The sequence below is a fragment of the Stegostoma tigrinum genome, chromosome 8, assembly GCF_030684315.1.
Source record: "Stegostoma tigrinum isolate sSteTig4 chromosome 8, sSteTig4.hap1, whole genome shotgun sequence".
Lineage (NCBI taxonomy): Eukaryota > Metazoa > Chordata > Chondrichthyes > Orectolobiformes > Stegostomatidae > Stegostoma > Stegostoma tigrinum.
The window spans coordinates 68047778-68069999 of NC_081361.1; the positions used below are offsets into that span (position 1 = coordinate 68047778).

General features: G+C 39.4%; 1 protein-coding gene across 2 annotated transcripts in view; it reads left to right on the forward strand.

Annotated features, from left to right (window-relative positions):
- Nucleotides 1-22222, forward strand: part of plpp3 (phospholipid phosphatase 3) — a 154506-nt gene that overhangs the window by 84349 nt on the left and 47935 nt on the right. For both annotated transcript variants that reach the window (XM_048539285.2, XM_048539284.2), the window contains exons 3-4: nucleotides 5463-5743; nucleotides 7522-7579. In XM_048539285.2, the coding sequence (XP_048395242.1) occupies nucleotides 5463-5743; nucleotides 7522-7579 (339 nt within the window). The remainder of the gene's footprint in view (nucleotides 1-5462; nucleotides 5744-7521; nucleotides 7580-22222) is intronic.

Below are 22222 nucleotides of genomic sequence, written 5' to 3' on the forward strand. Positions count from 1 at the left end.
ACACTCCTGGGCACATTGTCTGTGAGAGCAGTTTTGATTTTCTGTGCCCTTATTCTGCAGTCTTAAAAGGAAGCATGGAATGACCAAATTTTCCACCAGTTCAAATGTTTACCAGCATTGCATTATCATTTAAGCATCAATTTTAAAATCGTTAGGTAGTCCTGTCCCTGTGAATCCAATCAAATCTGGGTAATAAATGTTAAGGTATAAATACATTCCTAAGTCATGGATATAGTCCTGTTGGATCCAGAACTTTTATTATGATTGGACAGTTGACATTTCAAGTATGGATCCTTTCCTCAGCAGAGCTTTCAAGGAAAGATTTATTTCTAAACCATCTAACCCCAGTGTTTACTTGCCTGACTAATTTGCTCTTTTGTCCAGTGTTTTTCATTATAATTTCAGATTTCTACCAACTACAATGCTTTGCTTTTAATCCACAATAACTGTACCTTGTAAACACTGAAACAACTGTGGGTGCTGTAAATCAGAAACTGAGGGCTAACTATACCTTAATCGCCTCAGTAACTGTGTTAACATGTCTAACATTGATGTCAAAGAGCACATTGCTTGTTCTAAGCAATTTAAACATATTCTTGATGTAGACTCTTCCAAATCAATACGCTTGAATTGCATTGGTGGAAAAAGTAGAATAAAATGGACAAATCATTAATAATTTTTATTTGATGGCTTGGCTTTTTGTCTAATCTGTTATATGCTTTGATAGTAATAAATTGGCTTTAAGAACCAATGTAGGTCATTTCCCAATCACTTGCTGCCCCACCTCATAAGATCATTGAATTGCGTAAAATTAGTAAAAAAATCCAATTTACTTCATGGTGTGCAATATCAAACTTCTGAAACAGACAAACTAATTTCTTAGGATATTGACATTAGATGGGAGCTTTGATCTGGGATCAGCAAAAGGAAACAATGAAAATTGCTAGATTACTATGCTACTGTCCATTGTGAAGTGTAGCTGCTATTGGAGTGCCCCAAGGGTCCCAGTGTGAAGCTAAGAAATATAGCCACCTTTGGGTAGCGCTACTGCTTTTTGTTGCCCTCTCACAGCTTGTGGTCTAACTGTTATAAAATATCAGAAAATTTCATTTGCCTAGCTGTCATTAGTTTCATGCCATAAGCTAATTGAAAAAGCCTTGAGCGTACCATTGGCAAAGCCAATACTTTATTAGGATTTTCTTTGTATTTGTTCATGGAGTGCAAGCGTCGCAGACAAGCCCAGTATTTATGCCCCATCCCTAACTGCCTTCAGAAGGTGGGGTAAACCACCTACTTGAACTGCCGCAGCCCATGTGGCGTAGGGTTATGCCCAATGATATTTAGTAAATGGTACTGGAGTATTTTACTGGAGATCAAGATCTTGTTCCATAGCATCCCGGCATAGAATTCTGAATGGTATTAATTAAGTGCAACAATTCCTATTTCCATAGAAAGACTATGGACATTATTCCGGGAATGGCTGCTCTTTCTCCACCTGCAAACAATCAAGAGGTTGAAAATACTGCTGTCTATAATTTTATTGAAAAAGTCAATCTGAGAACAAAACAGTTCATTAGAATTATCAAGACCAGAAGGGATTGACTGAGAATTGATGAAGACCACAATGAAATATTTTCGGGAGGACAATACAAGGCAGCTGACACAGTGCTTATTAACTGAAGTGCCTTGACTTTGTCTATCGATTTAGCCCCCACCTAAATCAGCTGAACCAACTACCAAAATTTTATCATCAGGAACATATACTGGAATTTGTAATGAATTTATATTGACCAAGTGTACTGAATTATTATTTCACTCTGTTACTTATGGCTAATATTTTTGTAAAGCATTTGTAAAACAATCTAAAATAGTGTATGGTTATAGAACTTCATGCTGGTGTTCACGTCAAGAGAAAATGACACAATCTCCACACACAAAGCCCATTAATTGATTTAGTGATTAGTTTGCTTGAGTGAAGAGATCGTATGACTATCTCATTTTTAGTTGATCAACTTGAATGCCAATTTTTAGGGATTGCTTCCCAAAGACATAATCAGCTTTGATCATGTTTTGCATAAATTATGTCAGCCAATTAAGGCCTCACAACTAGCAAACTGCTAATGACTGAAAAGAATGCTACAAAATAATGTTATTTCATCAGGCTAACTATTATGTAAAGTTACTTATTTTATAAATGCTAATTCTTTGGAGCTATTTGTTTTAAACAAAGTGAGCCATGATAGCATTACCCACTTTACAACTGAATGTTAAAAGAAATTTTGAGCTTTTCCAGCTCTTCATGATGTTTTTACCTTCCCTGATATCTCTTCACCTTCTGCGCTATACGAGCGATAAAATGATTAGTCGAGCCAGTTAACCGGCAGACCATGGATGATTGCTTTTAGAAGTAATACAACCTAAAGGGAAAGATTGGACATGCAAAGCTCAAATTCCAGAAGTGATGTTGATTACATTATGAACTGCTGAATTTCTGGCGGGTGGGGGGAGCGGTGGGGGAAGGGTTGAACTTGTGATTGAATCTTGCTGGAAAACCCACAGTAAGCAATTTCCCTCAGGCCGTTTCTTCTCAATTCTATCAAGCCAAAGTTAGAGCAGGGTAACCTAATCGGAAAGCTGGTAGTAATCACACCAGTGTTTATTTTGCATAGATTCTTTCCCTTTGGAGTTCTCCATAACACTCTGCATTCTTGGATGAGAGTTCGGTTTGGGGACCTGTCCCAGGCCTCTGCTAATAATGCTTTACAGAAAGCTTTTGGGACATTTGAGAGAGCAATTTGGGATGGCTGGCTGTGCTTCCCATTGGGAGCACCTGGCCTCCAGAATAGCTTTGTTGAAGTCATTAGCTCAGTTTACTATTAGAGTAAAAGTTATGTACAAGTAGTTGTGCAGTATTGGTGTAAAGCATAAAAGGACTGAACTCACTGTTAATTTCTGCTTTAATATCCTTACCTTTCCAAAAATTAGTAAAATTGTTCATTATTTAGGACAATCTGTTTCTAACTTCTGGAATCACAAAAGCAATAACAACGATCTGAATTCAAATAGTATGCAAAAATTTTGCAAGCTGTTTCACAAAGATATAAAATGGACCAAGCCAGATAGAGATATCAGCAGGGGTGAAAGTGATATGTTTTTAGGGACTTTATAGAAGAATGAGGGTGGGGAAGTGGGAGAGTTTAGAAAGGAAATGGCATCAGGCTAGATTGAATGCAGTCTCTCTTGGCAGGAACTGGATTGACCAGAGACTGCGTCAGTCTCCCAGTGTTTCCCACTTGTCAAACGCCGGAAGATGCTGATGGGAGATTCCTGGCCAGTGGTGGTGGGATGTGGATTATTGAGGGCTACGTAGAACGCACTGTCAAGGTTGCCACAAGACATCGTGTGTGTGTGTGTGTGTGTGTGTGTGTGTGTGTGTGTGTGTGTGTGTGTGCACGCGCGCACGTATGTAAGGGGGGGGGGGGGGAGAAGAACCAGGCATTCGGCACTTGATTGACCGACCTTTTGGGAATGTGTGATCTCCCGCCATCATTACCCTGGAATCAGTCAGCAATCCTCGGCCTCTGAGTACATTTGCACTGATTTGATTCAATTGAGACATCCAATGGTTCAGCATGGACCTGCAGCTTCTAATATAGCATTCACCTCCAAGTCAGAAGTGGCACACAGCACATTGCATCTTCTCCCATTTCAGACAGTCTTTGTCATGCCACCACAATTAGTCCTTCTTACCACCACATAGCGACTTTTATAGGGATTTTATGTCATTGTCAGAGCTTACATTGCTGTTAAATTCATAGTTGTTTCCTTGCACATTTTCTCATTATGATAACACACTGATATAAGATCATGTAAATCAGAACATCAATGTACAATGTGTTGCACCCTGTATTCTATGCTATCTTTCATCCCCAAAAGCAAGCTACTCTGTTTGGGACCTGTATCACCTTATGTATGTGGCATATTTCAATTGTATTACTACTTTAGTGACAGAGTAGTAGTGTATTTCAGCAGTAGTGGATTGGCCCATGGAACTTGCTTTCTGCAGTTTGTTCTCTTTGGTGCAATGGCACATATGATTTGTGTTGGCTTTCCATTTTGCTTCAGCTGCCTTATTTGCTTCATGCTTTTGTGTTTGTATCATGTTCGTGTTTCGAAATGTCTTTTACCATTTCATACTTTTCTTTATGTGCAAATGCGTTCAATGCTAATACTTAAAGATAAAATATGATATTTATTATGGTTTACATCGTACCTTATAATTATTGCATATTTTAAAATATGTAGCCAAATTCCAATTGGTTCTTGGCAGCCAAAAGTTTTGCCACAATACTTGAATGAAGCACTATAATTGCTGTAAGACACTGTCCAATTTAAAAGAAAGCTTTTTAAAAATGTGTTATTAATGAATTTCTCACAGTAACTGCACACTCCAATGGTTGGGGAAAACAACAGTTTTGAAGTTATACCACTCAATTGACTTATTTGTTAAAGCATCATTATTGGTGTATTGTGACTGTTATTTTCTTGTTTTTGTCACAATGGAATTCTTACGAATCATTTATCTTAAAATGGCAGAAAGCCATAATTCTGTTAGTTGCCTGTAATTGTTGGTAATAAAAATGCCCATTTCTTTTGTCTTTCTTGAACAGAGAAGCGGGAAACTGATCACTATGTCAGAAATCCCCATGGTAGTTCATTTCTGTGGCATTTCCATCATGCTACTGCTTAGTTTTGCTTCATCTTCAATAATCTTCACCATACATGCAGATACTTTATGTTTACATTTGTACATGGAAGCTTTTGTGTACTTGTGTTGAGAAATCCTGAAATACCTTAAGAACAAAATTAAAAAGTACACTTCTATTTGTGTCCTTTCTCAAATATTAATAGGCAAAATTTGACAACTTTCTCTTGCTTAATTGTTATTCCCCTTTTCATAGAATTCTTACAATGTGGAAACAGGCCCTTTGGCCCAACAAGTCCACACTGACCCTTGGCGCATCCGATCCAGGCCCATCCTCCTATAACCCACTGACCCCTGAACACTACAGGCAATTTTACCTTAGCCAATCCACCTATCCTGCACATCTTTGGACTCTGGGAGGAAATCAGAGAACCCCAAGGAAACCCACACAGCTACAGGGAGAATGTGAAAACTCCACATGACAGTCACCCGAGGGTGGAATTGAACCCAGGTCCCTGGTGCTGTGAGGCAGCAGTGCTAACCACTGAGCCACCGTGCTGCCCCTTCTGCTGCTGTCAGAAATATCTGTCCTCACAACCTAATAGATACCCTTTCTCTTCCTCCTCTTCCTTTGTAGACAAGTTATCTGTCAATAAATTGCCATTTGTAATGCGGCCCATCACAGTTTTGCACTGCATTGTTTATCTTTGGGAAACTCTGGATGACTTCAGTAAGAATTTTGTGTTCTTGTTAACAGATAATATCGGGAGAGTGCTACCGGATCCATTACATGAAGGAACGTTCCAGGTCCTTTATCCGAAACCCATATGTAGCTGCTCTATATAAACAAGTTGGCTGCTTCATCTTTGGCTGTGCCATAAGCCAGTCTTTTACTGACATTGCAAAAGTGTCTGTTGGTCGTTTAAGGCCGCATTTCCTAGATATCTGCAACCCAAACTTTACAGCAATCAACTGTTCCCTTGGCTACATTGTGGAGTTCGAATGCAGAGGCAATGAAAGCAAAGTTCAGGAGGCAAGGTAGGAACTCAGACCTAATAAGAAATTAAATGAAATGTTACTTCATTTCAGCTCTGTAGAGATTGTAACAAGGCTAGCCAAGTGGATCTCCTAGAATAGGAGTTCCTTGACTGGGGCTGTTAACCTGGTCCAATCAGGGAGCCCTGTTTGACAGATTTAAACAGGAGTGTTAGAAATTCTATCCTCTCTAGGAACTGGTTCTGAGCTAACTGGATCAATGTCATAGCGTCATAGAGATATACAGCATGGAAACAGACCCTTCGGCCCAACTCATCTATGTGATCAGATATCCTAGACAAATCTAGTCCCATTTGCCAGCATTTAGCCCGTATCCCTTTAAACCCTTCCTCTTCATATCCCATCCAGATGCTTTTTAAATGCTGTAATTGTACCAGCGTCCACCACTTCCTCTGGCAGCTCATTCCATACGTGCTCCACCCTCTGTGTGAAAAGTTTGCCCCTTACACCCCTTTTAAATCATTCTCCTCTCACCTTAAACCTGTGCTCTCCAGTTTTGGACTCCCCCACGCCAGGAAAATACCTTGTCTATTTACCCTATCCATGCCTCTTGTGATTTTATAATCCCCTATAAGACACCCCTCAGCATGTACTGTTGTGCATGTAAATAAAGGATGACTTGGTGACAAGGATAACGGCCTTCTTGATGATTTTCATCAAATTAAAAAGTCATAGACCTGAAACATTAATGGTTTCAATCTTTCATGGGTGCTGCCAGACAATTTGAGCATTTCTAAAGTTTTCTGTTTTTATTTCAGGTTTCCAGTATCCATATAATTTTGTTTTTGTTATTTGAGCATGACTGTTGAGCTGCATCTGCCTGCCCCCACACCCTTGGCCTGAGAAGATACCAGTGTCATGTTGTTCTTCAGATCTAATGCAAAATTGCTAACAAGAAATTAGTTGCCCATTTTCCATTGTACTCATTAGCACTCTTTGAAGTCAAAGGAAATTCAGGTAGAGGTAAAGAATATTAAATCGATAGCCTATCTTTTATTATTTTAGATGTTGGAAGACAATGTTGTATGAAGTTTAAAGCAGCTTGCTGTACAGTTTTATGGTGATTTTGAAATGCTATAAAGCAATATTGCTTACAAGTGACAATAGCATCAGCTAACTATAATTCAGCACAATTCTGTTAACCACCAATTTACTTAAACTTTGTGGAACACATCAATTAAATTAAATTATGTTAACAAGACAGCTGCTTGTGATTGGTGGCACATTTTTCTTCTGTTTGTCAGAATCCTGTTCCACTGCCTCTCAGCTCCTAATCTGCAAAATTCATTTGCAGCACCCAGAGGACAGCGGAAGTTAGTGTGAGCAAATTGCAGGTGGATTTCTGACGATTGTCCAACCACTAGTTTGCATAGGCAGAATAGTGCGGGGAGTACACCAGCTACATGCGCAGCCCCTTGACCCAGATGCTGTTCTGATAATGGGTGCTCTACATTAATGGTGTGCTTACATATTTCACAGCTATGTGTCCTGTTTATCCAAAACTATGGACAGAATCCTACAAATGTCTGAGCAGCCTGGGCTATGGTGAGAATGTGTGGCAAAACCTCAGACCAGACAGGCATGCAAATGTCTGGCACATGACAATTTATGAATTTATTCTGTTGGATTACTGTTCTGGAATGGATATATTGATCAATGCAATTTAAACTTAAGATGAATGAATATTTTGTAAGATGAAGTGTGCTTGGACTCATCCTAATTGCTCTGAAAGAACGTAATTATTTTGATTTGTTTTCCAGGAAATCATTCTTTTCAGGACATGCTTCCTTCTCTTTATACACCATGCTGTATTTAGCTGTAAGTGTCTTCATGTTTTGTTTATCTTTCTGTAGTCTATACCTGGGGATTTGAACTCTTTAAAGTCACCATTTTCTTGAAGTTGTAATGTTTTTGAAATTGTGTTGTTTCTTGATTACAGCACATTCACAGTATAGATGGTATCTTATACTGTGATCATAAATAAACATCAGAGGATGATATAATTATAGAAGGGACGACTGTCTAATTCCAGGTGATGGCAGCAATGTTAATAGGTATCACAAAATATCGTAAAGCATTTTCAGCACAGAAACAGGCCTTTTGAACCGAGTGGTTCATGCTAGGATTTATCATTCATCTGAAACTCCTCACACCTTTCATCGTTAAATCTCATCAACATGTTTCTTTTATTCCTTTCACCTTTGTGTGCTTAACCTCCCCTTAAACGTATTGAAGCCAATTTGCTCATGTTGGTGAGTTCCACATTTTAACCATTCTCTGAATCAAGACGTTTCTTTTAAATTCTGTATTGGAGTTATTAGTGAATATCTTATACAATGGATGCTGTTGCTGATTTTGTATATCAGTCCCCGATGGCTTTTATATACCATTAATTGCCTCACCAGTGTTTCTACTGCCAGTGACAAACACGCTGTGGCAGTAAGAGAGTGAGTTGTGACAGCCTTCTTCATTAACTATGGTATAATTCCATTGAAACATTTTTCTTCATTGGATTCGATAACAGACAGCCATTCAAAAGGAGCACAATGCAGCATTTTGTGTCATGCTGTGCAGCTTCATGGTCATGGGTCTTTGCTTCATGTTTTGCTTTTCTCGGTCTTGCATCTTCACTGTGATTGGTCAGTACAGATCTAGCAACAGTGTCTTCAGTACAAGCAATCCCTGGATATCCTGTACTGTGCTTGTCTTGTACTTGTATCAACCAGCGAACCAAAATGACACTTTATATCTTGTTTCTTTAACAAATTGTCTTATGCCTATTTTTCTTTCTGGCTTTTAAATTTTATAGATGAGGACATAGGGATATTATGTTGTGTATGTAAGCAGCAGTACCTGACATACACATATACCATAGAGACAAAGGATTGATTGCCTAAGTCATAGAAATATTTTTAGAGGGCTCCATGGTAAACTTGTCTGAACAGAAGACAAAAATGCAATGAATTTATTTTGAGGGAAAAAATAAAGTGTAAATAAACCTGGAGAAATTATGAAGGTTCTGGATTCACAATTTTCTCATAATCCTCAAAGTAATTTTTTCTACAGAATTTGGAAGCCTAGGCAAACGATAAATGTAAATAAAATCTTCACATGCGTTCAAAGCTACATAACTAGTCAATAATAGAATACTTCTCTCAGTAATATTGAGTTCTTTTTGTAGAATGACTAACGAGTCTGTCCTAATAGCTTTTGTTTTCAATGGGCTGTCTTTGTGCTTCACTGGTTTTCAATGCGTTTTACATTCCTTACTGCCAGGAGAGACTTGTTCAAATCTGTTCTTGTACTGTAAATCAAAAAAAAATGTTTGAATAATGCCACTCTTTAATCATGTCTATGATCCCATATGCCTGTTGAATAAGAGTTTTAACCCATTGTAAGGAATGAGGCTAAACATCTTCACAAACACTGAAATAAGGGAGTAACAGTACTCCCACAATTTTTTAACACCATTTTAGCCGCGTTCTTTGTTATTTATGTTGCACAAATAGTGTACAAATCTAGTTCTATTATTTCAGGGTCATTGCAGATAAATCATCAACCCAATTTGCCAGTAAGCATAAAATTCAATTCATTAAAATGGATGAACTGTCTAGGCCTGAATCGTCAGCCTTCCTGCTCCTATGATGCTGCATGGCCTGCTGTGCTCTACAGCTTGTTATCTCAGATGTTTGTTGTGCTGTTTGACATGTGTCATTGTAGTGCAGTTCTGCAGTTTATAATCTCATTATCTACCTCAAGTAAATAAAGATTCATAACTATAATTCATGAATTGACCCTCCAAATTCTACATAACCCACTGCAGAAACAAATAGCACAATACACATGTATTGGAGATCATTTGGAGTCAATTGTTTCCAACTGCAACTTTCAACCTAGACAACCCCACAAAACTGCAGATCACAAGTCTAAATCATTAAACGGAATTGGACATGGTTCGAGCTGCATGTATTTTCCATTATATATACTATAATTATGTATACACAGACTAAAATATCTATTTATAGAGGGAGTCATAATTTTGAAATAAAACCTCTTTAAATAACTAAAAGTTAATATTTCTTTAAATGTAAAATTAAATTTTGAAGTGGTATTCTTTGTTACTTGAATCTTCTGAATGAATGTTTTGTTCTTTGATTTATATAAAAAAACTTCAGCAGAGTAATACTTCCTTTAAGAGTAAAACTGTTGAATAGAAATTGCAAAATACAGTTGTAAGCTAAACTGGTTTTCCTTTATGATTTGAGGTTAAAGATCACTGGAGTGTAGAATAAATATGTGACCCTTCTAGCAGATTAGGTTTACTAATGCTGCCCAGACACTTGGCTTCACATGGCTTGATTTATGAAGTTTCTTAAATCAGGGTCAGACTCCTACCAGTTCAGAGCAATGGCTTTGCAATAATTCAAGTGCCTTTTCTCATCATCATACATTTTTACTGGATAGCAGCATAGAGATTTCAATCATAGAAGCATTCTTGGAAAGCCACAGTAATAAAATGTTCAATTGTTCTTGTAAATTCTAAACATTACAAAGGGCTTTTGCAACTACTTCCTCACATAATGCTCTTCGTTGATATTCTATTATATCCATGATATTAATAATAACAGGGCATAATGAGTCCTAACTTTGCATTGAGATTGGAATACTGAATAACATTCAGCGTTCAATAGAACGGCATCTAAACCAGGACCAGGGAAATGCACAAAGAGGTAATTATAGACAGGTACAGCGTACCAGGTTGGAAGTTAAATCCTTAGAGATTTGCTTTGATTTAAAAGCCGCCAATTCCCTAAATGTTTTCATATAATATTCACTCATGGGATGTGGGCTTTCAGAGCTTGGGTCATAAGGTTTCTGTCTATATCTGGTTGCTCCTGAGCTGTCTTCTGGAACTGCTGCAGTCCTTTTGGTGTAGGTACAGCCATGTTGCATCAAGGGAGTTCCAGGATCTTGACCCAGCCAACTGAAGGAACGGCGACATATTTCCAACTGGAGGGGAACTTGCAGGTGGTAGCAGGTGAGGATGTCTGCCAAGGCTCATTTCAATATTGGAAGCAAGTCATTCCATCATTCATGCATCTGCTGGGTGGCAAGACAAGTTTCTCACTGGGCAGTAGTGAGTTCCCAGTTAAGGGGGATTCCAGCTTGTTAAATGCCTCATTAACATCTTGAATTGCCTCATTAGAATTCAGGATCCTATGTTACTAAACATGCTAACTAAGCTGGACATTGAGAACTGTCAACATACAAGTCAGAACAGGATCTGGTAACATCAGTTAACCACTTGTTCCAAAGGATCCCCAGTATGAAGTATACAGTAGCCACGAAGATCTCAGCAGATGCTGCCTGAGCGCCAGCCATATCCATGGACATTGGCATCCGAAATGTGCCAGCATTTGAGAACACTGGAGACACATCTTGGATCCATTTACAAGATGCTTCTCTAGCTGTTATTGTAATGTGCGGCAAGGGACACTATGCGGTCAGGGACGTACACCCAGCTTGTGGACTGGACAGGGCGGTGGCTGCAGCCTGTTTCCTGATATCATATCACACAGACACTCTTAGTCTACTTGGATGCTCATAGCACCCCTCCCTTGCATTGCCTTGTCTTCCTTTTTTTAATACTTTACCCTCTCAGCTAGAGATTCCATGATCACCATACTACAGTTCAATCATACAATACCATTTACTGGTGAGCACAGGTACACAGCCAGGAAGTTTCTCATGGTTATCAGTAGTCCTTAATCAAGGGAAGGGATCTCCCTTCACTGTCTGGGGAAATGATTAGCTGCTAATGGGGATAGTTGGTGGCTGACAAAGAGAAGTGTATGGTAGCAGCCTGTGTGATGACAAGGCCTGGTCTGTGGGGATGGGGGAGAAAGGTTCTCAAGTCCTAAAACTGTTGAATTCAATATTAAGCTGAGAAGGCTGCAGTGTGCCCAAATGGAAAATGAGGCGATGTTATTCCAGCTTCCCTGGAGCACAGCAGCAAGCCTGAGACAGATGTTGGCCAGAGAACACAGTGGTGTGTTGGAGTCACAGGCAACTCGGGATCTCTTCTGTGGACAGAGCGTATGTGTTCTGCAAAGTGGTCATTGTAATCTGCATTGTGAAGTCTAGTGACAGATTGTCAGAGACTGTTGGCGATGGGGGGAAATGTGGGACAGTATGTGAAAATGAAAGTTTAAAAAAAATGCTTTTAGGAGCGATGTTGAATTAAGGTTGTACGGATTAACGTCTGGGGGCCGTGTGAATAGTACCTTGCATCATCATGATGACCTGAAGGGATTTTGGTTATGGCTTCAACAGAGAAAGACATCATTATGGAACACAGTGCATAGTTTCTTATTATGTGATAGACTGGTTACAATGTGAATCTACCAATGTCTAGGTCATCTCTCCAAAGATAGAACAGTTAACCAACAATCATTGGGGCAGTGTTAATGTCCGGAAAGACCTGGGTGTCATATTTCATGTGTCATTAAAAGCTAACATGCTGATGCAGCAAGTAATGGGGAAGGTAAATGCTATGTTGGCTTTTATTGCAAGTGAGTTGTCATTGTCACTTGCAAAACCTTCTAGCTGCTTTCACTTCCAAAGAAGAGTCATACTAGACTTGGAATATTAACTCCCTTACTCTCTCCACAGATGCTGCCAGACATTCTGAAATTTTCTTGCCTTTTCTGTTTTTATTTCAGTCACTACATACGTTCAAGGCAGAGATTTTTAGATTTCTCACAATTGATTCATTCAGGGGTATGAAGATAATATGGGATACTGGTGTTGATGATTTCTGATGTAGACTACCAAGTAGGCTTGAGGGAATAGATGCCCTACCTCTCTTCCTGTGTCTCTTTGCTTCTATGTTTTGTGAACCGTGTGCCTGTGAATCCTAGCCTGCTCCTGCAAAAAGGAGATGTGCTGTGTTTGGGAAGGAACTTTAGGTTTCTAAATGCTTATGGTATTTTCAGAGAATCTTGAATTAGTGAAATCTGGGCCCAAGTCCAATAAAACCATTGAATTCAATGCATTTTAATTCAAGTAAACGATTAATCTATTTAATATTTCAGTGTTGTATTCTCCATTTGACTGAGAATTGCTCCCCATTCTTTAATACTGATCTCTTCAATGATTTTGCTAGCACTTATCCACAGACCTATTAACCTTGGTGTAAATAGTGGCTCTTCTCACTTTCAACATTCCCTCTCTTTTAACTTATGTCCAGTCATTTCCTAACATGGAGTATCAAAACATGCAGCAGTAGAACTAGTGTGAAAGTAATTAAAAATAAACTTTTTCCTTATTTTTTGAAAGCAAGCTCTGTAACATGACTTCAGAATGATTCTTCCATACCTACATCTTCATAGAAAAGGATAGAGTCAATGTTTTGAAAATAATTTACTGCACAATTAATGTCCCAGCAGTGTTGATCCTTTTGTGTTACACTTAGTGATGCCAAATACCTCAGGTCTCCAGTGAATACTTTACATGGTTTGGCACATGTATAACAGTTGCTGTGTATTAGGCTTGGCACATTTGTTTGAACCTTGCTCTCTATTTACAGGAGATACCATCAGCTACCACAGTTGTGTACATTGCCTTCCATATGGAAGCATTCTCATATCAGTCAATATGCTGTCCCAGATCCTAAGTTTCCCTTAATATGAAACACTGGAAATGAATCATTTGCATAGTCTTTAATGTGCTGTGAGGTTTATCTTTATTTAAAATCTTGCAATTTATTTTTACAAGGAAATATGTTTCTCTCTTGAACCTAGATCTACACTCTAGAAAGCTTATCTTTTGTAATTGTTACTATTAATCTATTAATGCGACTTCTCCACCAAATACCATTCATTTCCTATTCTTTACAATGCCTTACTGTTCTGAATGTGCAAACATGTTGCACAGTTTAATCAGACTAGTTTGGACTAAAAGGTCTGTTTCTGTGCTATGTGACTCTGTGACTTGTGTCAGTTTTAAAAATTAAATTCACTTTAGACAGTAACTTATACCACCAGGTAGAGCTTAAAACATGGAAATATAGAAAGTAGGAATGGGAGTAGGCAATATGGCCCTTCAAACTGTCTCCTCCATTCAGTATGATCATGGCTGTTTGTGCTACTCAGTACTCTGTTCTCACTTTTACCCAGACCCTTTGAAACTATTAAATCAAGAGTTATACCTATCTCCTTACTGAAAATTAATAATGTTTTGGCATCAACTGCTTCCTATGGCAGAGAATTCCACAGGCTAACCAGTGTCTGCATGAAGAAATTTCTCCATACGTAGACCTAAACCGCCTACCCAATAATACCATTAGACTGTGAGCCCTGGTCCTGAACTCCTTGGTCATGAGGAATATCCTTCCTGCATTTACCATGCCTAGTCCAGTTAGAATTTCACAGGCTTCCATGAGATCACTCCTGCTCCATTTCATTCTTCTTAACTCCGCTGATTCAGTCTCTCTTCATATATCAATCCTCCCTCCACAGGAATTAATCTGATACATACCTGTTGTACTCTCTCCATAATCAGTACATAATTCATCAGATAAGAAGACCAAAACTGCACACGATACTCCAGGTGTGGTCTTACAAAGGCCTTTTACAGTTGCAGCAAAACATTCCTGCTCCTGTAGTCTAATTCTTTCACTATGAAGGCCAACTTGCTACTCGCCTTCTTTGCTATCTAAAAACTTATTTTCAACAACTGGGGCACATGAACACCAAGTCTTGTTGCACGTTCGGTTTTCACAGTCGATCGCCATTCAGATCCTTCCTGTTTTTGGTAGCAAAGTGGATGATTTCACATTTATTCACATTATACTTTATCTGCTGTGCATTGGCCCACTTCCTCAACATGTCAAAATTCCTTGTTTTAAGATGATTAAGAACAGAGAATCTCTGTCTCCACCTCTGGCAAGTACCCGGAAACCGATATCCATTTCAAGCCCACCGACTCCCACAGCTACCTAGAATACACCTCGTCCCACCCACTTTCCTGCAAAAATGCCACCCCCTATTCCCAATTCCTTTGCCTCCCCCGCATCTGCTCCCAGGATGAAGCATTTCACTCCCGGACATCCCAGATGTCCCCGTTTTTCAAGGACTGCAATTTCATCTCCACAGTGGTCGAGAATGCCCTCAACTGTGTCTCCCGCATTTCCTGCAATTCATCCCTCACACCCTGTCCCCCCAAGAACAACCAAAAAAGAATCGCCCCCATCCTCACATACCACCCCACCAATCTCCAGATCCAAAGCATCATCCTCCGACCCTTCCGCCAGCTGCAATCCGACCCCACCACCAAAGATATTCCCTCCCCACCCTTGTCTGCTTTCTGGAGGGACCACTCTCTCTGTGACTGCCTTGGCTGTTCCACACTCCCCTCCAACCCCACCACTCCTGTCACTTTTCCCTACAACCGCAGGAACTGTTACACCTACTCTTTCACCTCCCCCCTCACCCTCATCCCAGGCCCCAAGAAGACCTTCCACATCAAGCAGATATTCACCTGCACATCTGCCAATGTGGTATAGTGTATCTGCTGCCCTCAATGTGGTCTCCTCTACATGGGGGAATCCAAGTGGAGGCTTGGGGACTGCTTTGCAGAACACCTACGCTCGGTTCATGACAAAAGACTGTGCCTCCCAGTTGTGAACCATTTCAACTCCCCCTCCCATTCCTTGGACGATATGTCCATCCTGGGCCTCTTGCAGTGCCACACGATGTCACCCGAAGGTTGTAGGAACAGCACTTCATATTTCATTTGGGAACCCTGCAGCCCAATGGTATCAGTGTGGACTTCACAAGCTTCCAAATCTCCCCTCCCACTGCCGCATCCCAAACCCAACCCAGCTTGTCCCCGCCTCCCTAACCTGCCCTCCCTCCTACCTATCCCCTCCTCCCACCTGAAGCCCCACCCCCATCTCCTACCTACTAGCCTCATCCCGCCTCCTTGACCTGTCCCGACGCACCTATCCCCTCCCTAACTGTCCATCTACACTCACCTTTACTGGCTCCAACCCTACCTCTTTGACCTATCTGTCTCCTCTCCACCTATCTTCTTCCATCCATCTCTCCCCTCTCCCTATTTATTTCAGAATCCCCTTCCCCTCTCCCATTTTCTGAAGAAAGTTCTAGACCCGAAACGTCAGCTTTCCTGCTTCTCTGTTGCTTTGCCTGCTTTGTTCATCCAGCTCTACACCTTGTTATATCAGAGGTTCTCCCTGTTCAGTTGATATCATGTTCTGGTGAATCTGTATCATGAATTACAGCAGCTGTGTACAGCAATCTAATTTTGTGATAAACCTTAAGAAAAGTTCCATTTATATAACACTTCTGATGAATTTAGGATGTCTCTCAGTGCTTCATCATCGAAGTAGGCCAATGTGGTAGACAATTTGTATCGAGCAAAATCCCACAAGTAGGAATGAGAGAAATGACTAGATTGTCTGAAGGATAAATACACGCTTGAGCACCACTAGAAAACACTATATTTCTTTAAATAGCATCATGGGAAATTTTACATCCATCAAAGAGACAGATTAGGCCTTGATTTTAATATATGTCCCAGAAGACAGCATCTCTACCAATGTGATATTCTGTCAGTATTTCAGTACATTGTCAGCCCAGGTAATGAGTTCAAATCACTCAGCAATAACATTCACAGCTATTTGGCAATCCTGCTGAGAAGTTATTCGATTTCACTTATGCAAGACACCATATTACCATACTAAAGTAAAATACAATATTAACTAAATATAAACATGTAAATACAAATCAGGAAGAGATTAATGAGCATAATTTGCTGCCCTGTTCTAAAAATATATCTGTAATTTACAGAATCACAAACTCTAATATTTTAGTTAATGTCCTGAAGGGAGGCTGTTAAGCCAATGTTAAAACTTTCAAGAAGATAAACTAAAAGTAGGTGGAATTTCTTCCCAAAATTCACTTAAAATATTGCCGTACTCCAACATATTTATTTATGTTCATGATCCATGAGTGTTCTCATTCCTTAATCACACATGCAGATGTTTTAAATGTAGTGGAACTGTATTGAATTCTTTACCCTCACATTTCCCAAGAACATATTCTTTTAAAATTTGAACTGACACATTACTGAAAAGGACATTTATTCCTTTTACTCCACCGTTGCTTCCTTTTATTTTTAAGTCTACGCCAAGTATTTGCTTCAAAAGGTTTATTTTTGTAATGTGTGGTTTTAGCCCCCATTCGTAAAATGTGTGAGATAAAAATCACTTATTTAATGATGAAAGAATTAGATGCTAGATCAGCCTTGTTTTGGAGGGCCATATTCCGGCTAAATGTAGGGAATTTTCCAAAATCTGCTGAAACCTCATGTGTTCATTCTTCCTGCTAATTTGTAGATCAGTAAGAACATTTACTTTGGTTGAGCATGAAGGGGAAAGGGAGACGGAGGAAGGGCAGTCTTACCTCCACCACCCTTCCCTGCTTCCCCCACCCCCACCAACCCCCACCAAAGGAAAGAAATTAGAAATATGAAACTGTAGTATTTCATTCATGGCTATATCGCTAGAGGATGGTAGAAAAAATATCCTTATTCTGCTGTGAGTCTTTCCAAGTCTGAGTCAGCTTACAGGTTTTGCCTGAAACAAATGCTATGATTGTGAGAGTAGCATAATTTCATTCAATCTCTTTGTGCATTCTGTTGCAAAGTGTCACAGTTGATTATTTATTGCTTATTAGAAAAGGATTCACTGCATTAGTTGAAAAGAACAACATTGAGTCTTTGGGTTACATGAAAGTAACTCCAATTAGTAAGGAGTCAGTGACGCTGTTGTGAATTTCAGGGGGACAGTGTCCCTTTATCTTAGGTTTGTGGAGTTCTGAAATGTCAAGAAAAACCCAAACTTTTCAATACACTTTTTTGGTTAGTGCAACAAGTCCCTTGAGCTTTTAGGATGTTAGGATGTTCAGGGGTATGTAGGTTAGGTTACAGGGGTGGGGGAGGAATGGGTCTGGGTGGGATGCTCTGAGGGTCGGAATGGACTTGTTGGGCCGAAGGGCCTGTTTCCACAATGTAGGGAGGGGTGGTACGCTATGCTGCGATTTGATTTGACCTTAGTAACAAAGAGCAGTGTTTGGCCTTTCAGCCCATTGAGCTTGCTTCACTAGTTGATAAGCCATGGGTAGTCGGTGTTGATTTTAATCAAATAACACACATTGCTAATCTATTTAACTAATGAGGATAGTGAGAATGTCAGTGCCTGTCATGGCTTCAACTTCATATTCCTGTCTGTCTTCCATTAGCCTGGAGTTGCTTGACTATCCAAAATCTATCTAACTCAGCCTTAAATAAATCAGTATCCCAGTTTCCACTCATTGCTGGGGAAGAGACTTCCACAGGCTCATGGCCTGAGAAAGAGGAAAAAAACCTGTCCAGGGATCTTGACATTGCTGGCCAGGCCAACATTTATTGCACATTCCCAATTGTTCTTGAACTGAGTGGCTTGTTAGGCCTTTACTAAATGCAGTTCAGAATTAATCACATTGTTAGGGATCAGCAATCATGTACGTAATACCAGATAAGAATAGTAGATTTTCTTCTGTAAAGGGCACAAATGAACCAATTTTTACAACAATCAATGATAACTTCATCGTCAAACTTCCATTTCCAGATTTTATTAATAGCATTTAAATTGCACCAGATGCTACAGTGGAATTTGATCCAATGTCCCCAGAGCATTAAACTGGACTGTTGGGTTACGTGTTCATTGACATTACTACTGTGTTACCATCTCTCCCTAAGCTAAACTTCTCTTTTGTCTTAAAGTTCAGAGGGGTCCACTGAAGTTGGCTAAGTGGTACCTCAGGATTAAATTTATATAGAATTATGAAAAACATAGTCTAACCCCTGAATAACTATTCAACTGACCTCATAATAACCGCCAACAACACCTCTTCCAGTCCCTGACCTGACACCTGATCCACCTGCCTAGATTCAGACCTGATACTGCCTTTTTCCCTACCTCTCCTTTACAGAATCAAACGGACTCCAGAATGGAACCCATTTGCAATCTAGTGACTGCATTGCATTCCCAAATTAAACCTTGAGTAAGAGGGAAAGGCATGGAAGAATTGATAGGTAACCCATTCATTGTAGAATACCTGGATTTTATCATCTTTTTGTAAAAGCTGAATGGATACGGCTGGCCCATTTAAACTTCTGGTCGGTCATGATTCCAACTTGTTAGGCCTTTACTAAATGCAGTTCAGAATTAACCACAATGTTAGGGATCAGCAATCATGTACGTAATACCAGATAAGAATAGTAGATTTTCTTCTGAAAAGGGCACAAATGAACCAATTTATACAACAATCAATGATAACTTCATCGTCAAACTTCCAATTCCAGATTTTACTAATAGCATTTAAATTGCACCAGATGCTACAGTGGAATTTGAACCAATGTCCCCAATGGAATGGAACCCATTTGCAATCTAGTGACTGCATTGCATTCCCAAATTAAACTTTGAGTAAGAGGGAAAGGCATGGAAGAATTGATAGGTAATCCATTCATTGTAGAATACCTGGATTTTATCATCTTTTTGTAAAAGCTGAATGGATATGGCTGGCCCATTTAAACTTCTGGTCAGTCATGATTCCAACTACTCTATGGTAATGATTAGAGACACCACAATGGCAATGCTGTTGAAGATCAGAAGAAGATGGATAGAAATTGAATTGTTGTCTGTACTTAACAGACGCAAGTATGTTTTACCACTTGTCAGTCCGTGTCAGAATGTTGTCTAGGTTTTCTAGTATGATGACTTGAGCTGCTTCACTAATCTGAGAAGATGTGAATGGATCTGAACATTATAGAATTGTTAGTAAACTGTCCCCTCGTGTCCTTCTGATAGAGGTTATGAAGAGAATGAAAAGGCTAGATAGAGGTCAATCTTGACGGCTACTTAAGGACCAACTGTAATAACCTGGGATCGAAGTGTTAGTCTCCATCAAACAAACCCATAATTTTTTGCATCAGGTATGACTGTGTCTGTTAGATGGTTTTCCTTTTGATCCATATTAACAAGTTTTGCAACAGGGATCCATGATGCCATTTGTGAATGAATGCTGCATTGATGCTCTCAGCTTCCTCTCTCTCATTAAACTCTTGTCCTCATTTGTGGACAAAGGCAATGACAAGATTTGCAGCCAAATAATTAGGCAAGATTATGAACCGAACATTGGTGAATGAGTTATTTGTGAGTAGCCGTTGTTTGATGGTAAAATCCGTGATTCCTTCCAACACTTTAATGACAGTTGGGAAGAAGATGCATACAATAATTCAGATTAGATGTTTTCATGCTTTTTTACTTGGTAGACCCAGACAACTTCCTACATTGTTGATTCAGTGTTGAAGTCAGAACTACACTGGATCGACTTAGTTGACTTTAAAATTTCAGGCAGAATTTTGTCTGGGTGCACATTTTTCAGTGAATCCATCATGCTCAACTGTTGCTTAATGTTATGTAAAGTTAACCAAATTGGCTGAACTGACATCCCTGTTCGTTGAAGGATCTGAAAATTGGTGTGTGATTAAGGGCACTTGGTACTTCTGGCCCAATAAATTCTCAACACCTTTAGCCTTATGTTCATGTGTTGGTTTCTACCATTGTCGGGGAATTCATGGAGCCTATCCCTGCCACTTACATATCTCTCCATCATCATTTTCAACTGGGTGAATTGCAGAGGATTGCTGTGGTCCACTGGCTTTGAGATTGCTTTGCTGTGTTTCCAGCCTCCTGTGTTTGGTCTTTCCTGAGTTCTATCATAATACTGATCATGAAAGTTCTTAGTATGGACTCAAACTCCTGGCCTCAGCATGCACTTGACGGCTAATGTTGAGGTGAAGCCCGATGTGGTGTGAGTTTGAAGGGCTGTTATTCTGAACTCTTATTTCTCTATTTTTATAATAATTTGCTGGACTTTTTATGTCTTTATTTCCCTAATTGTCCCCCTAAGAATATGTACTTAAGAATCTCTACCTAGATACTCTGGTACCTAAGATGGTGCTGTAAGTGGCGGCTTTTAAACTTTTCACTGTACTCATGTGAGTACATGTTACAAAAAAGCTAATTCTAATTAGCTTGTGCCATATAATAGTTAGGAATAGGGTTAATGCATAAACAACATTCTTTTGAAGAAAGAAATAAAGATTTTGAATTAAATAAGCAACATGATGCAAGTACTGTCCTGAGAATTGCCATCCCACTTCGCCTACAAAGCTTTATGTGGTCTCAGAGCTAGGACGGATGCAAGATTCAAAGCTCCTGGATCACAAGACTAGAAGGAAATGCCATAACCATGTGGTGAAAATGAAAACAACACTGAAACTTTTGCAACAATAACAGGTACAGGAATTCAACAAAATAAGCCATGTCTTGGGATTCAAATGTTCTATATCCTCATCAAAGCACTTGCAATCCAATGGGATACCCAGGGCAACTGTACAGGTTGTAAAAGGACTTGATGCAGTGACCAGAAGCTTATTGTAGACCTGCTTGATTTATATAAAATGCCCAGAAATGGATAACATTAGCTGATAATGCATAGTAAAATGATAGTCTCCAGTTCAGATAACTGTTAGAAACAGCATAAACAAGATAGTTTCACAAATCTCAAAAAGAAGTTTTGATGTGCGGGCCTTGTACTTAAAACCTTCTGCCATCAGAAGACACCGTGATGCTTCTGATGAACCTGAAGATAATAAATGGGAATTAACAATCTTATTAAAACATTTGAATTGTTCAAGCCATTACAACTAGAAACTAAAAGATCAGAATGAGGAAGTAAACCTGAGAGTTGATCTGGAATGGAGATATCCAACTAGACCATGAAACCACCTGACAGCTTAGATATTTGGTATTTCATTATTATGATAATTTCATTATTATTTCAAATTATTATGATGAATATTCCCAAGTACAGACCCAAAGATTGTGTGAACACTGAGTTTAATTAAGAAGCCTTCCTAAAAGATTGGAAATTACAATGATCGTAAAAGTTGTATGAAATCACCATCGGGCTCATTGTAGCCTGTCATAAACAGGATGGTGCTGGTTTTAAAAATGGCATTGAGTCCTTTACACTGGCAAACCACATGCCACCATATCAGCTTCCCTCCAGAATCCGCTTACTTCAGATACATCTGTATCTCTCCACAGCCGGTGGGTGTGAGGATTGAGGACCCTGCATTGCAGCAGAGTCCACCCAATATTTACCTCAAGCTAAGATTGGATTTTGAGCTTGAATACAAAAGTGGACATTTTGAATGAAGTTTGTGACATTCTCCAGAATTATTATCATCAGAGGATACACACCTTACAACTAACAACAACTTGTGTTTATAGAATGTAAATGCAATTCTTCAAAGGATCATTATCCA